The sequence below is a fragment of the Balaenoptera musculus genome, chromosome 1 (assembly GCF_009873245.2).
Source record: "Balaenoptera musculus isolate JJ_BM4_2016_0621 chromosome 1, mBalMus1.pri.v3, whole genome shotgun sequence".
NCBI classification, from domain to species: Eukaryota; Metazoa; Chordata; class Mammalia; order Artiodactyla; family Balaenopteridae; genus Balaenoptera; species Balaenoptera musculus.
This window is the reverse complement of record NC_045785.1, coordinates 52996972-53013894: the sequence shown is the minus strand read 5'-3', so window position 1 is coordinate 53013894 and position 16923 is coordinate 52996972. Positions and strand designations below refer to the sequence as shown.

Here is a 16923-nt window from a genome sequence, read left to right as displayed (position 1 = left end):
TCCTGTATTTATTGAAAATCTGCACTCACTGACAGACCCCCTAGTTTAGGTCACTATCGACTTTCATCTCATTTCCTCTAGCAGCTTTTTAAACTCCCTGCCTTCAGTTTTGACATTGGCTAGCAGATTCTTCACAGGGAGCTCAAAAGGATCTTATCAACAGGCTAATCTCATCATTATAATCCCCCTTTAAAAACCATTCCAAAGGCTTCTGTTGGTATAAAGACCTTTCTCCTGGTCCACAAGGCCCTCCACCACCCAGCTCCTGTCTACTGCTTGGCTTTCACCTTCTGCCAGGCCCACCTACATGGCCACAGCTAGTAGACCTGGGATGCAGCCTCAGGTACTCACAGGTGATGGGGATGATGTAGGTACTCAAGTACTTACAGGTGATGGGGAAGCAGGCATTCTCTAAGCAGGGGTTAGAGAATGGTGGAAAGGTAGGGACTGAAATAAACTAGAAGTACATAATTGATGAAAGGGGCAGCTTGGAATGCTGGTCTGTTTTCAGTAGAAAATAGAAACCAGGATTTTTAATGTAAAAATCTCCTGACAACCAGTTTGTAACCTTTGCATTAGACCTAATGTGGTGAACTCCTAGATGAAAGATGTCTTATTTATCTTTACATTCCTAGAGCTTGATACATCACAAGTTCTCGGGAAATGTGTACTGAATAACGAGAGTTCTAGCACACGCTGATTTTATATAGACAAAATCTGGTGTTAACAATAGCTACAGTCACTGAGCCCTTATTGCATTCCAAGCACTATTAAGAGTTTCACCTACAGAATCACACTTCATCTTCACAAAAAATAGGAGGGTCTCCTCCTCCCCCATTTTTGGGTGGAGAAAGGAGGGCAGACAGGATAAGTCACTTTCTAGGTCAGAGCTAGTGACGGCAGCGGGGATGTTTATGTCCATTCAGATATCAGAGCCCACGATTTACATCTGACAGCCTTTTTCATCTGAGAAAGCAAGTACTATCAGACCATTTGGAGATGCAGGTATTATTTATAACACTTAACACTGATTTTCCAGTAAGTATGTTTGAAAATTTTATGTGGATCAAGTGTATCAAGGTAGAGAGTAAAAAGTGTTCCTAAAATGTTGCTATTCTGGCTGGTGGGGACTCTGAAATGGTAAAACACACTGTCAGCTGCGGCGTGAATTTCCATGTCACAGCCCATTTGAGTTAATGATAGTTAATTCAGAAACAATTCATGCTTCCCCAGGCATCTTGCTACCCTGTAAACTCTAAAATCTCCACAAAGAAACTACAGGGTGAATGCCACCTCGAGCTGGACTGGAATACTCTCATTTTTCTATTCTTGCCCTAAGGGTCAGAAATTACATTTCATAATGAAAGACAAGAGTAAAGACAAACACGGCAGACCGTTTGAAAAAACCTAAACGTTTTGAAAAATTTTGAAAAGTCTAAATGTTCTTGAGGCTGTTGTACACGAACTAGGTCTGTAATGACAGGGAACACTTGATACACAGACTGCATGCACTGTTGCTAAGCAGTGTCACAGAGTGGGGCTAGAACGCCGGGCACATCTGCTGGGGGCATTTCCTAGCAAGGTTATCTTGGGCTGCCGGCCAAGCCTTGGGATGATGCTTGCTCTCAAGACCCAGATGGTGTAACAACTGCCATTTGAATAGCTCCAAACCTGCGTTCAGAGGAAAGCTTTAAAGCACATGTACAGCGGAAGGTTTGCATATGGGGAGCAAGAAAGGTAAATTCTTTGACTGGCAACTCTCTGTGGAACTTACCAGGTAAACACATATATTACCTTGCTGTTTATTTTATTATAATTTTTGCAAAGACAGAATATGAGAATATATCCTGCCACCGCCATCTCTTGCAGACTGCCATTGCCTCTGCCACAGTAAACTCCCAGCCAGCCCATCAGCATCCACTCTGGCCCCTGTCCAACCTGATCGCTACGTTACAGCTACAGCTTAGAGTCACCTCCGAAAGCCCTCCATGGCTTCCCACTACCGTTAGCATAGAGACCATCTTATCAGCGTGGCCTGGCCCCTGTCAACCACTCCAGTTTAGTTCCCATCTCACCAGTTCTGGCAATCGTGAACATTCAGAAATTCAGTTCCCCAAACTCCCTGATGCTCTAAGGTTGCCTATCTCCCTCCTTTGTTTCTTCTCTGCCCCACTGCCGGGTAGCTCCAGCTTCTTCAGATCTCAGTTCAATTTTCACTGGGAGAGCCCTCCCTGATAAGGTCAAACCCCCCTATTCTGTGCTCTCTTAGCACCAAGCGCCTCTAGTTCTTAGCTTTTATCAAAGGTGAGATTTCAATCTATATGTAACATTACATGATGTCACTCTCCCATGAAGACTGTAAGCAACACAAGAAGAGAGACTATGTCTGTTTACCTTCAGTAGCATCTTCCCAGGAACTAGCACAGAGTGTAGCAACAGGCTGAACACAGGAATTTATAAGATAAAGTCAAGCTTTAATTCTGATGGACAAAGAAGTGGGGCTTTTTCTACTAGGGTGCAGATTATTAAACACTTGCAAAAAGATTCCAAAATGTGGAGAGACTACATTAAAAGTTCCTCGCATAGGATCCTATTATAGTTCTTTAACAGAATCACAGAATTTCCAGTGTAGAGGTTACCTAGAATCAAATTTCTGATTTGGTTTCGGTTTGTGGATTGTCTATATTCTGTCTTCCCCTCTTTCTTCTTCCTCCTGTAATTTTTTAAAACATCTTTATTGAGATATAATTAACATACCCATAACATTCATCCATCTAAAGTGTACAATACAATGGTTTTACCATTCAGAATTATACAAGTGTCATCACAGTTGAAGTTTAGAGCATTTCATAATCTCTAAAAGAAACCTTGTACCCATTAGGGTCACTTTCTATCCCCCAGCCATAGGCAAACACTAATTTACTTTCTGTCTCTATAGATTTTGATTCTGTTTTTTTTTTTGGGGGGGGGGTGACATCTGGCTTTTTATTGATTCAATCAATACATTGGGAATTTAGTAGCAAGTTAATGGCAAGCACTTACAAAATCTGTTTTTCTACTTTTAAAATAAGCTGTCTTAAACAATCTACAGCAACCTAAAATCACAAGAACACACGTGAGTGGCTGAAGCACCTCTGCTGTTATGTCTGTGGCAAGCTTATTAGTAATTTCCTAACAAGTCTTCTAGTGCAAAGTGCACATAATCATTTGGAACCTCCATTACCATATTTGGTTCTCAGTTTCCCCTATAAATAATGGTGCCTAAATTTGAAGTAAAACTGGGCAAGTGTGCCCATATTAACAGAATTACCATATGACCCAGCAGTTTTACTCCTAGGTATATACGCAAGAGAAATGAAAATACACATCACACAAAAACTTGTGCACAATTGTTTACAGCAGCATTATTAATAATAGCCCTATTAATAGGAGTGAAGCCATGCTATAGATTTTGATTCTTGTAGCATCATGTATCAGTACTTCTTTATCTTTCACTGCTAAATAATATTCTACTGTATGGATAGACCATATTTTATTTATTCATTCATCCGTTGGTAGACATTTAGGTTGTTTCCATTTGGGGGCCATTATTAATAATGCTGCTGTAAACAATTGTGTACAAGTTTTTGTGTGATGTGTATTTTCATTTCTCTTGGGTATATACCTAGGAGTAAAACTGCTGGGTCATATGGTAATTCTGTTAATATTTTGAGGAACTGCAAACTGTTTTCCAAACTGGCTGTAGCAGCAATGTATGAGAGTTCCAATTTCTCCATATCCTTGTCAGCACTTATATTATCTGTGTATTTGATTATAGTCTCCTAGCAGGTATGAAGTGGTATCTCATTGTGGTTTTGATGTGCATTTCTCTAATGGTTAATGAGGTTGACCATCTTTTTATGTGCTTATTGGCCATTTGTATGGAGAAATGCCTGTTCAGATCCCTACCCATCTTTTAATTGAGTTATTTGTCTTTTTATTATTTTGTTGTAAGCTAGTAGCTCTGAAATTATTTTACTGGCTATTAGTATCTATAACAACATGGAGAAGGAGACAGACAAGAACCAAAGAAAACATAAATTGGTTTTACATCAAGGCAGAAAACTATAGAATCAGACAAGGTTCGAGATCCAAAGGTGGTAGCAAGAACAGAGGTCAGACATTTATAAGAACAACACAGTACTATCTCTTCCTTTCCCTCTCTTGCTCCTTCCTCCCCACCTAACTACTGAGCTTCTAAAGACAGCAAGCTGATGTGAACACCTGTCCTTGAACATCTCAAGCCCTTTAAGAAATGCTAATAGTTTTGCTCATCACTGAATCCCCTGTACATAACATTGTCTGACATGCAAGAGATACTCAATTAATATCTGTTGTTTGAACAAATAGATCACACAGTGATACTCTGACATTCCAAGAAAGGCTGTCTATGTGAACTATACAGTGAAGAGAAGATGGGGTGTAGAGGCAAAGAGAACTGGGTTTGAGTCCCAGCCACAGCACCCACCAGCTGTGAGACCTTTGGAACAGACTTGACATCTCTGAGCCTCAGTACTTTATCAGTAAAGTAGGGCTAAAAACATGTGCATCATTGGGTTAAATAAGATAACCAGTATGAAAGTGCCTGGCACAGGTCAGCTTCTTGAAATGTTTTAGTTTCCTTCATTTTATGAAACATCGGTTTGGAGGTCTATATCACTTCATTTACCAATGTGAAAGGTAAATTTCAGTATCTACCTGTTACTATGTCATAATTTTCTATGTTGGAGTTCAAGATTTAGGGAATGAAAATCACAAAGTTCAGATCCCAGTGTAACTCTCTTGCTGTCCCTTGACTTCAGTTTGTTCTATATCTGTATCTCTCTGAGAAGCAGTACTGCATAGTGGTTTAGAGTGCAGCCTCCAGCCTCACAGGGCATGGACCTGGATCCTGGCTTCACCAGGTGATTATTTAGGCAACTTACTTAACATTTCAGTACCTCAGTTTCCTCATCTCTTAAATGGGGAAAATACTAGTACTAACTTCATAGGATTGTTATGTGAATGAGGTTAGAATAATGCCTGGCACACAGGCATTCAATAGATGCCATCTATTATCAGCAATTGCATTTTGGGGGTTGAAAAAATTCACTTCAGTTTTCCAAGTTACACGTAATGCTTCACTCAGAACAGCTAATCCTCATCTGGCTGACACTTAATGCTTTAATCAGCATAACATCATCGTCATCATTAACAACAACTCTCCCTTACACAGTCATTCCGGGTACTCTGGGATGGTTCTACCTAGTACTTTATAGTTATTAACTCCTTTCTCTCACAATAACCCTTTGTTTCTTTCTCCCATTTTACAGATGCAAAAATTGAGGCACAGAGAGGTTAAGCCATTTGCCTAAGGTTGTATGGCTAGTAAATGGTGGAACCAGGGTTTGAATCTAAGTAGAATGGCTCCAATCTTTGCACTCTTAATAATTTAGCTATACTGCCCCCAAAAGAGTGTATTATATTAACACAGATATCCCCAACATGATAGAAACATAGGTTTATACCCAAAAGATTAAAATACTTATTTTAGGGATTCATGCTCTTCTATGTCAAGATACCAGGGAGACAAGGACCCTTCAGGATGAGGTGCAGCTCTTCTAATTTCTAGTTTTGTGGTCTTTCACTAAGCAGCTTAAGATCTCATCTGTAAGTCAGGGATTAAATAACTCCTGCCCTACTTCTTACATAGGGTTATTTTGGGGATAAAATTGAATAAAATCATGAACTAATATCATGTTAGAAAAAATCGATATTAAAATATTTGAGCTAACGAGATAATAGATGAGGCAGTTTTGCAAATTGCAAAGCTCTGTGCAAAATTTTTTTTTAAGTTCCTTTCAAAAGGCTTAAAAAATAGTCTTAACAGGCTCTCACCTAGACTTCTGAAATAGATTCCAGACACTTCCCTGTCTCCAGATTCTCACAATTGGAATCTATGCTTCACCAACCATCACCTGATCGGTTGTCTAAAAACAAGTCATTCTCCCTTTAAAAAATATTTTAGAGAAATCTAATATCTACTGAAGTTATTGTAAACTCCTTGGCTGTGAATCTGGGGACTACTGAGATATGGACGAAAGCCAATCATAACTGAATAGTGGAAATGAGCACTGGAATATATGTAGACTCATGGCTTAGTCTTAGCTCGGAAAACAGGTAATCTTGGAGAAGCACTTTAATAGCCCTTTGGAGTATAGTTTCTCATAGGTAGCACCTTGTATATATGTGTATCCATGTAGTTAATGAGACATTTATTGAGCACTGAGCATAAAAAGGTGAATACGTTAATCTATAATTCATAGCATATAGTCCCTTCAGTTCTGTGATTCTACTGTTTAACTTCTATCTGATTCTACTGTTCAACTCTGCACACTGTACCTCACCCACACTGTTTGATTCACCTGGTGAACCTCTCCTCTTTATTCCAACCTCAGTAGTCAATCGCCTTCTCATCTTTAAAGGTTCACCTTAAAGGCCAAGAGTCTAAGAAACCGTCCCTAATCCCTGAACGAGATGGTTTTCCTTCCACTTTTGAACTCCTGTAACATTTTTTTTCTCACTCTTTAATACACTTCTGCCTGGTCTGATTTTCCAGGTACAAATTCTGTTATCCTCACTGATGCTTGAGGGTAAGCTGCTTAAGAGCAAGACCTGTGTTTTTCTCCTGGTCTCTCTTGTAGGGGCCAGCAGTGTCTGATGAGATATATGCTCCCACAGGAAGCAAGAAATGCAACCTTTAAAGGGTTAGAGCTTACTGTTTCCAACTGACATAAACTAAGGTAACAGGAGTCAAGGCCCATACAGATCACATGCTGTCCTCTGACAAGGTGCATCCAGCAACCATCCTAGAATGGTGCAGCAATGCAGGGGAGCTGGTGCCAATCTCATAATAGAAACAATCAAATGATGACTAGTGATGAGGAACTGTTATTAATACAGTTGACCCTTGAACTACATTGGTTTGAACCATGCGGGTCCACTTACACATGGATTTTTTTCAATAGTAAGTACAATAATACTACACAATCTGCCATCTGAGGTTGGTTGGAGCCGTGGATGTGGAGGAACCCAGAACACAGGGGGCCTTATAACTATAAGCTATACATGGATTTTCCACTGTGCAGAAGGTCAGCATCCCTAACCAATGCATTTTTCAAGGGTCAACTGTACTTTATAATGAGACAATAATGAATATGTTAGGTTGAGCCAGATGAAATTTTTACCCTCAAGAACAGCAATTTCATGATTTAATATAATTTGCTGATTTATGCATTATCTATCTCCCTTCCCCCATCTACCCATGAATGAGTCTCCACGAAGGCACACGTTCCGGTACATTTTGTTCACTTTTGTGTCTCCAATGCCTGGAACATAGTGGCATTTGGCAAATATTTTCTGAATTAATGCATGAGCTTACTAAGCACCAGCTATGTACCTTATACTCTACTACATGTTTATACTTTATTGCCTATTTGTTTCTCATAACATCCTGGTTACTCCCATCCTTCAGATGAGTAAACTGAGGCTTGGTGAGGTCTAACTTGCTCAAGTTAGACACACTCTTAAGCAATACTTTATGCTGGGCCATTTATATTTATGCTATAAAAGTTGTTCAAATTTGGCTATCTTTCCTCAGTTGACTAGACCATGGATATTCTATTGGAAATGGTGACAAAGAAATTGCAGAATACCAAAAAGAGAAGGAGGTGATGGGGGGAGGGGAGAAAGAAAAATACCAGTCAATGGGTTTGGGGAGGCTTTTATTCTTATTAAAATGCAGTATGAAATAATCTAAACATTATCCTTAGTTCTTCAGGTCCTCTGCCTGAGGGTGGGGTTCTTCAATTATTTTGGGACTTGGAGCCCCACCACTGGTGTTGCCTTCTTGGGAACAGAGGGTGGATGACGGGTGGCTTTTGCCTGCAGCCTACAAGTGAGCCTCTGTGGGACTACCTGCCTCTCCCAGCAAGCAAGGAAGTGTTCTCACTCGTTTTACCATTTCCTCTGTGGATGAAAGCGGGGGCCTCTACTTGCAAAGCCCTGTTGCTTTAAAAGATTTTTTCCTTGGGGCTTCCCTGGTGGCGCAGTGGTTGAGAATCTGCCTGCCAATGCAGGGGACACGGGTTCGAGCCCTGGTCTGGGAAGATCCCACGTGCCGCGGAGCAACTAGGCCCGTGAGCCACAATTACTGAGCCTGCGCGTCTGGAGCCTGTGCTCCACAACAAGAGAGGCCGCGATAATGAGAGGCCTGCGCACCGTGATGAAGAGTGGCCCCCGCTTGCCACAACTAGAGAAAGCCCTCGCACAGAAACGAAGACCCAACACAGCCATAAATAAATAAATAAATAAAAGTCAATAAACAAAAAAAACAAAAACAAAAAGATTTTTCCTTAATCTATCTTTGGAGAAACGGTGCCAAAAAGAACAAGTTAGTAGGTTTTTTTAAAAATTTTTTTAAAAAATTAATTAATTTATTTTTGGCTGCGTTGGGTCTTCATTGCTGCGCTCAGGCTTTTCTAGTTGCGGTGAGCGGGGGCTACTCTTCGTTGCAGTGCACGGGCTTCTCATTGCGGTGGCTTCTCTTGTTGCGGAGCATGGGCTCTAGGCGTGTGAGCTTCAGCAGTTGCGGCACGTGGGCTCAATAGTTGTGGCTCGTGGGCTCTAGAGCGCAGGCTCAGTAGCTGTGGCTCATGGGCTTAGTTGCTCCACGGCATGTGGGATCTTCCCAGATCAGGGCTCGAACCTGTGTCCCCTGCATTGGCAGACGGATTCTTAACCACTGTGCCACCAGGGAAGTCCCAGTAGTATTTTTAAATGAACGAAGGAGCTGGAGTTTGAAATTCGTTGATGTTCTTCATTCCCCTTCAGTGCAAAGATGCAGTTTGTCTTTTGGAAAGGGAACAGTGTAACTTTGGCACGTCTTGTTCAAGAACAATGGTCATAATCTGTTGGTCCCACTATTCTTGATGCCTCACATAGGGTTTGTGTAAGAGTGGACCATTATAATTTCCACTCTTGCTGAAATGTCCTTTTCCTTCAGCCTGAAAGAATCAGTTCATTTCCTAGGATATGGAATCTAAGCCAGTCCTGATATATATATAAAAGTTGAAAGAAGATAAATGGATGATTTTTCAAACTCCCTGAAGTAAAATGAACAACTCTGTGCTGTCATAATATCACAGTGACCCTCCTAAGTGATTAACTCTTTGAGACTCGTAAGATATTTTGAAACAGAGGGGAAAAAAGCCCACATTTCTTTCTAGAACTTGCAGTCTAACCCTGGAAGTGCTAGGCTGCAAAACAGAAAGGTAGATTATGAGCAAAGGCTTGGGAGTCAGACCGAATGAGATCAATCTCCAGGTCTACGACATACTAGTGAGTGGCCTTTGGCATATTAGTTAACATCTCTAAGCAAGCTTTCAGTTTCCACGCATGTAAAAGAAAAATATCGCCACCTACAGCTATGAGGATCAGAAAATGAACGTAGAACACAGGATAGCACGCGGTACCCAGTAAAAGTTCCATAAATATTAAATAACAAGATATGAAACGTTAGGACACATAAGGAGGAAGAGTTCTCTAAAACTGTCTCTCTCCTAATGCTCTAGCCCCTGGGTAAGTTTAAGTATCTTTTATTATGAACACAGGAATACATTTGAAATCTCTTTTCGTGCCTCTAGAACTAATTCAGCACCACCCTAGCCTTAAAGAAACCCAGTATTAAACAAGATTTAAAAGAGATTGCTTCTTTAGTCCCAGACAGCACAATTCAAATATGAAGAAAGTAGGAGAATACACTGTTCTTTGGGTCATTCGCTATATGGAATAGATTCCCCTGTCTCAGAGATCAAGATTCCTAGAGAAGCAAACACAACTGATCCAAAATATATACAGTTCATCCCTAAAAAGAACATTGGATGAAACACCCAGGATTCTCACCAGTTTGGAGCTTTCACTTTTAGGCAACTGTTTAATACCAGCTTCGAAACTGCTGTCTTCCTCACTGGTGCCACTCTGATCCTATGAGACATTAAAAAGAAAATGGCAAAGATGTAATCCTTCACTCACACTGACTTGAACTGTAGTACAGATACTCAATCATAGTTGCTTATTTTATTGTTGTAGGGGATATTGTTTCTTCTTTCCTTCCTTTCCAGTAGAAGGTCTTCTTTTTTTTTTTCTCCAAGGTATCTACAATATCCTGTTGCTCAGAGACACACCTTAGAGAAAGCTGATCCCTACTCTCTGCCCCAAGAGGAGGCCTGATTGCCTTAAGGCTAATCTTATTCTTTTTGCCAATGACTTTGTCAGGAATGGGTACGTGATCCAGTTCTGGTCAATGAGACACCAAGAGAGGTTTGCTGGAGACTTCTGGAAAGGTCCTTTGTAGATCTTAAGAGAACCACAGGAAGTCCCCATACCTCCCAAGTTAACAAGAGAGCATGAAGTGCAAATAGCCATGGGCAGCCATCCCACAACCAGAAGGAAAGCAGGCTGTGAATGACAGAGCAAAGGCAGAGATGGAAGAACTGGTTCTCTGATGACAAAATGGGGCCACTGGACCAACCAGACCTGAAGCCCAGACTTATTCTTAGCAATCTTCTAAGGAGAGCTAATCTACTTACTTATTTTTTCAGCCAGTCTGAGTTAGCTGTTCTGTTCCCTCCAGCCAAAACTTTCTCAGACATTTGTTTATCTTCTGCACAAGGTTAAACTGTTTGATGGGAGACTATGTTTATCTTGTTTATTTGTGAAACTCAGGTACCTAGCACCCTGCCTGGCACATGGAAAACACTTGATAAATACTGGCTGAACCAATAAATGCAGTACTTGCTTTCTTGATGACTTTTTCCTGCGGATTCCTAAAAATATTTATTTAATGTAAATGAGACATCTGGTAATAATAAGCCACATTAAAATTCCAAAACACATTAGGCATCTCCCCAATTGAATTATGATATATTATATATTATAGTTACTTTCTTTGCTTTCTGAGGACACATAGAGGAGAATAAGGATAATAAATGGAGTATTTGCATTGTATTTATATGGATCTTTATTTTAAAACACCACCATCTGGGATTAGTATAGATTCAGGTGGGGTTGTTAGTAGAGAAATGGTTTTGATTTTGAGACATTCAATCTGGTAATTTAAGAAGTGCAAATTAAAGCAAAGATACAGCATTTTTTCATCTATCAAATGGACAAGAGAATAGAAAGAGAACATTTAGCATTAATAACGTTGTAGGGAAACAGGAATTTTTACACACCATTGAAAAATGTAAATTAGCACAATCTTTTCAGAAAAAAGCCCCATACATCATGTACATATAAATGCAGGGAAAATATCTGCAAGCACATAGAACAAACTTTTTAAATTGCATACTTCTGGAGAGTAGGACGAGGGATTAGGGAATTTTTGCATTAGTTATTTCTACACTGTTCAATTATAGAAGAATTAGTGTGTATTACTGCATGTTAAAAACAATAAAGGAGAGCTATGAGAAATATCTAAAAGAAAAAAAAAATGCAAGAAAGTAAGTAGCATGGGCTTTAGAATTGGTCACATCTGAACTCAAATCTCAACTTTGACAGTAGAATTAGAATTATGAGATTTTCTGCAAATTTCTTTCTAAATCTGAGTACAGTTGACCTTAATGTGAGGACTAGGGGCACAGATCCTCCCCAAAGTTGAAAATCTGTGTATAATTTATAGTTGGCCCTCTGTATCTGTGGTCCTTTGGCATCCAACCGCAGATTGGGTAGTACTGTAGTATTTACTATTGAAAGAAATCTGCATATAGGTGGATCCACACAGTTTAAACCATGTTTTACAAGGGTCAACTTGTGCTTGTTTGTAAAGTACAGATAAAAATATCAAATTAAAAAGACTACCCCATCAGGTTGCCTTGAAAATTAATGCACTAACATGTAAAATGTCTATCAGCACAACACTAGGTACAGTTAATTTTTGTTTCTAGCTTTTTGTTGAGACAGGTTCTTTGTCCATGACCTGTTTCATGTAGTCACCATAAAAAGGCTGAATAAGTGTGTACCACTGTGATCCCAATTCAAGGATGATAAAAATGATACATTTAAAATAACCTGTTAAAGAACTCCTAGCCAGTAAGAGGCAGATCCAGGATTCACAGCTAGGTGAGAGTACCACCAAAGGCCATGCTCTCGGTAACTATGCTCCAGGTCCTAAGTAAATGATTCTCTTGTTTCTCGCTTATTCTTTCTTTTCAGTACTCAGTGTTGGTAACTAATCTTACGGAAGACAGGATTCATAATCTTAAAAAAAAAAAAATCACTGTCATTAGACCATGGTTTTAACAAAAACCACTTTAGCATTTGTTAACCAGAAAATTTCAGTAGATACATCCTCCTCTCCATGAATTTTGGGTAATCAAGAAATTACCATATAATATAAACATGCCGAAGTTAAAAAACAAAGCTTGAAAATATATAGATTTTCAGTGTTTTAGACAGTGGGTAAGTTCTAGAGACAGAAAAATTCTGAAGAAACAAATTATACTTTTAAAAATCAGTATATAATAGATGAAAAACCTTCAATGCCTTGATTACTTAGTGTGTCTAGTTCTCTAAGCTGTGGGAAGCCCTGAAGAGGCCCTGGGGAGGCTACGCGATCTCACTGGAGGATATAATGGAAACAATGCTTGTAACTGTAGCATTGGATTGTAAAACAAATCCACAGGTGGCTTCTCTAGTAACACTGCAAATGGCCAACTCCTCTGTCCCAGATGAGAGGAGATTTTTCACCAGGATGGTGGTTAGCTGATGCCATTCATCTAATTAAATATATGTCTCCTTGGGGAAAGGAAAGTGATGTTTAAAAAAATCAGAGAAGTCTTTACAGTTCTCAGCAATGTGAGTAAAAGAGATGAGATCTTCTTGGTCTTTATAAAATGAATACAAAAGAGGGAAAGAAAAGAGCTGTTTGATGCTTTAACTTAGAAAATTTAAGAAAACATGGGGAAGGCAGTCTAGGTTGCACGTGGTCTACATATCCTTTAAGATTTGAATAAAACCAAAAAAAGAATACCCTTTACATCTACATCCACAGAATTTATCATACGAAGCCATGTCTCAAATGCCTCTTACTCCATAGATCCTTTCCTTCTTCTTAGCTGGAAGATGTCTCTTCTTCCTCTCAGCTTACCTAACAGTTTACCTGAACTCCTTATGTCACATACATCATCTCATTTGTATCCTAATTATGTATGTACAGAATTGATCTCCCTGATGAGATGGAAAGATGCTTGACACTGACATGAGCTTCATTCATCTCCTTGGTCTGATTCATTTTTATATTCACCCTAGGTCTGTCTCATTTCAAAGTTGATGCTCTTTTTAACTGTACCTTGAGACCCTTCTAAAGCATTTCTCGTGTTTTTAGTTACTTGTTTAGTCTGAGATAGCTCCATAAAGGAGGGTTTAAAGTCAAAATCTAGATGGAGAGAAGAGTCAGGTAAAAAGGAAGTTGGACTTGAAAGAGGTTAGCAATAAAGTATTTACTTTCCTAGGAGAGCCAAAGTGTATAAAAGAGTTTTCATGCTTAAATGAAGCACAGAACAAAAACAATGTGGGTCCTGTTCTGAGAACAGAATGGCTCATATATATAAAATACCCTGCTGACTAGGAGCTTAAAAAACAGGAATCAGTCAGATGGAAAGGGAAAAACAGGTCAGCAGGCATGATTTCCAAAGCACAATTGCATCATGGTGGTTTGAAGACCATCTGGCTGATGGACGGTGGCCCACTGACACCCAAGATGATTCAGCTAATCTGGATGGCTGGGTTCCCTTCCTCTGTTGCTGATCTTCAAACCACCTGTCCAAAGCTGCCAGCTCAGCCCAGGCTGCTCAAAGAGAATGACCTTTCCTCATGAAGACCGTGGTCAGTACATTCCACAGTGAATTATGCTTTACAGATGAATGAAAGGAAAAGGCATGGCTCATGATTGTACATTTAACACAGACTTTACCCCCTTCTCCCCCACAAAAGGACTGATAAGAAATGCTACTCAATCCCTATTGAGAAGTCTCTTCCAAACCCTCTGAAAGTTTTAAACTTCCTCTGCTGGGTTCCTCCAACATCTTCAACATAAAATGATAATAAATTTTATTTTATTTTTGTACTACTCTATTTTTTTCATACCCACTATTTGTCTATAGTTTTCTCCAACTAGACAGTGAGAACGTTGACAGTAGGAATTTATGTTTTATTTGAGAGTAGGCTATCAATAAAAGTTAAATTAGTTAAGGATGTTATTGTGGTTTGGAAAAACACTTCTGATCAGATAAACGTTCCATAGTGTTGTTCCCTACCCTCTTTCCTCATTTAACATGACAAAAGAGTATATACAACTGTTTTCCTTTTTTTTTTTTTTTTTAATTTTTATTTATTTATTTATTTATTTGGCTGTGTTGGGTCTTCGTTTCTGTGCGAGGGCTTTCTCTAGTTGCGACGAGCGGGGGCCACTCTTCATCGCGGTGCGTGGGCCTCTTACTGTCGCGGCCTCTCTTGTTGCGGAGCACAGGCTCCAGACGCGCAGGCTCAGTAGTTGTGGCTCACGGGCCTAGTTGCTCCGCGGCATGTGGGATCTTCCCAGACCAGGGCTCGAACCCGTGTCCCTTGCATTGGCAGGCAGATTCTCAACCACTGCGCCACCAAGGAAGCCCCATGTTTTCCTTTTAATTTAAGATTTTACTAAGCAAAATTAATAACAAAAAAGCCCAGCAACTATACCTCTCTGATATAATTGAAAATTCTCTTTTTCAAAATAAAACTTATGTTGGTTTAAATTTTGTCATCCCCATATTTCGTAAAACCAATACTCTCTTCAAAAAACTACAAAATGATTTATTAGTTTCATTGCCAGCCTAAGTTCACAAATATTTCTTTCTGCAAAGTCATGTTTACTTGATGTGACACATTAAATTTCTTTCTCCTACTCCCAATTATCAGCATATCTTCAAGGATATTCAGAATTCTAGAAAGGCAGTGCACAATTAAAGATAAAATGGAAATTATGCTAATAGGACTCCCTGGGTAATCAACCTCTCCATTCTTTACAAGGCCTGCTCCATTTCACTTAGTATTCAAAAAAGCACAACTTCTGAAAAAAGAAAAAAATGAACGTTCTTACTTCTATAAAGATATTCTAAAAGATTCAGCCTGCCTTGTCGAGTAATGGAATAAATATCTTGCCTCCCAAGTATACTTGAGCCCTCATACTTCTCAGGAGATACCATAGCAGTAACTTCCTAATTGGGTTTCCAACTTCAAGACATTTTTGACTTTGCTATTACACTAATCTACATGAAGTAGAGCCCTGATCAGACAATTTCATTATTCAAAATGCCTTCAACAGCTCCAAGTGCCTAATGCATGACATCCAAACCTTCTGAGATTTAAATTCAAGACTCTCTCATTTGACCTCAATTTATTTTTCCAACCCCATCTTCTATTACTCTCTTTCACATACCCATTATATTCTTCTCCCCATTCCACACCCAGATTTTTCTTACTTCTGTGCTTTTGTTTGTGCTATTCCTACATTCTTATCTAACCATATTCATATTTTAAAATCCAATATATCCATCAGAAATAGCTGTTCTCCTACCAGGAAATACGATTTACCTTCTGTGAACTCCTCCTAAAGCTTTATCTCTTAGGACACCTTGTTTTAGTAACATACATGTCTTATTTCCCCTATAAGACTACAAGCTTTTTTTTTTTTTTTTTTTTAAATTTTTAAATTTATTATTTATTTATTATTTTTATTTTTGGCTGTGTTGGGTCTTCGTTTCTGTGTGAGGGCTTTCTCCAGTTGCGGCGAGTGGGGGCCACTCTTCATCGCGGTGCGCAGGCCTCTCACTGTCACGGCCTCTCTTGTTGCGGAGCACAAGCTCCAGACGCTCAGGCTCAGTAGTTGTGGCTCACGGGCCCAGTTGCTCCACGGCATGTGGGATCTTCCCAGACCAGGGCTCGAACCCGTGTCCCCTGCATTGGCAGGCAGATTCTCAACCACTGCGCCACCAGGGAAGCCCAAGACTACAAGCTCTTGAGGGTAAAGACTATGTGCAATTAATCTTTTTATGTTCTGCAAAGCAGGTATTTGGTAAATAATGGCAGAATGAACTGAATCAATAAGAAGTAAGTATGCAACACTAACATGAAGCATCAAGGATACAGCAGAAAAGCCATTCACTTATTCCACAAGTATTTATTAAGCAAGTACTATATGCTAAGCACTGAGGACTCAGTGGTCAGGAGGACAGTAAGCCTGGCCTTATAAAAGCATACAATTTAGTGTGGTGTTTACAGTCCTACATTATTAAAACATGGAGATAACGAGGGAAGGAAAAGTGACAGAATCCTAGTTGATAACCCCATTTAGAAATGGGTCCTTCTTCTTCTATAAGGCCCAAGTGATATCACATAAAGGACAAAGGGCAATTTTCACTTTTTAAATGAATCATGAGTATTATTTAACTATGAAGGGAGTAAAGGTTACTAAAGGGAACAGTGTAGGATGAAGTTGGCCATAAGAATAGTATCTCACATTTTTGAGCACTTATATTTCAGGTGCTATGCTTATTAATCTGTATACATTATTTTATTCATTTTGAGTCATAGAAAACTTGGAGGAGGCTTCCAAAAAGCAATTCTCCATGGACTTAGTGGTTATGAATTAACAAAGAGGAAGTGGGGCGGCAACCCAAGTGGAAGAAACAATAGGAACAAAGGCATAAGGGGGAAAATCAACAGATGTATGTGGAGCGCACAGCACGTTAATACACTGTAATGCTGAATAACACAGCTGCCTCTGGGCATATGGGTATGCTACACAGC

The 16923-nt window shown here is 39.5% G+C and overlaps 1 protein-coding gene across 14 annotated transcripts in view; it reads right to left on the bottom strand.

Moving 5' to 3' along the window:
- PATJ (PATJ crumbs cell polarity complex component) overlaps positions 1-16923 on the bottom strand; it is a 349371-nt gene that overhangs the window by 82316 nt on the left and 250132 nt on the right. For all 14 annotated transcript variants that reach the window (XM_036844784.1, XM_036844830.1, XM_036844805.1 and 11 more), the window contains one exon: positions 9982-10062. In XM_036844784.1, the coding sequence (XP_036700679.1) occupies positions 9982-10062 (81 nt within the window). The remainder of the gene's footprint in view (positions 1-9981; positions 10063-16923) is intronic.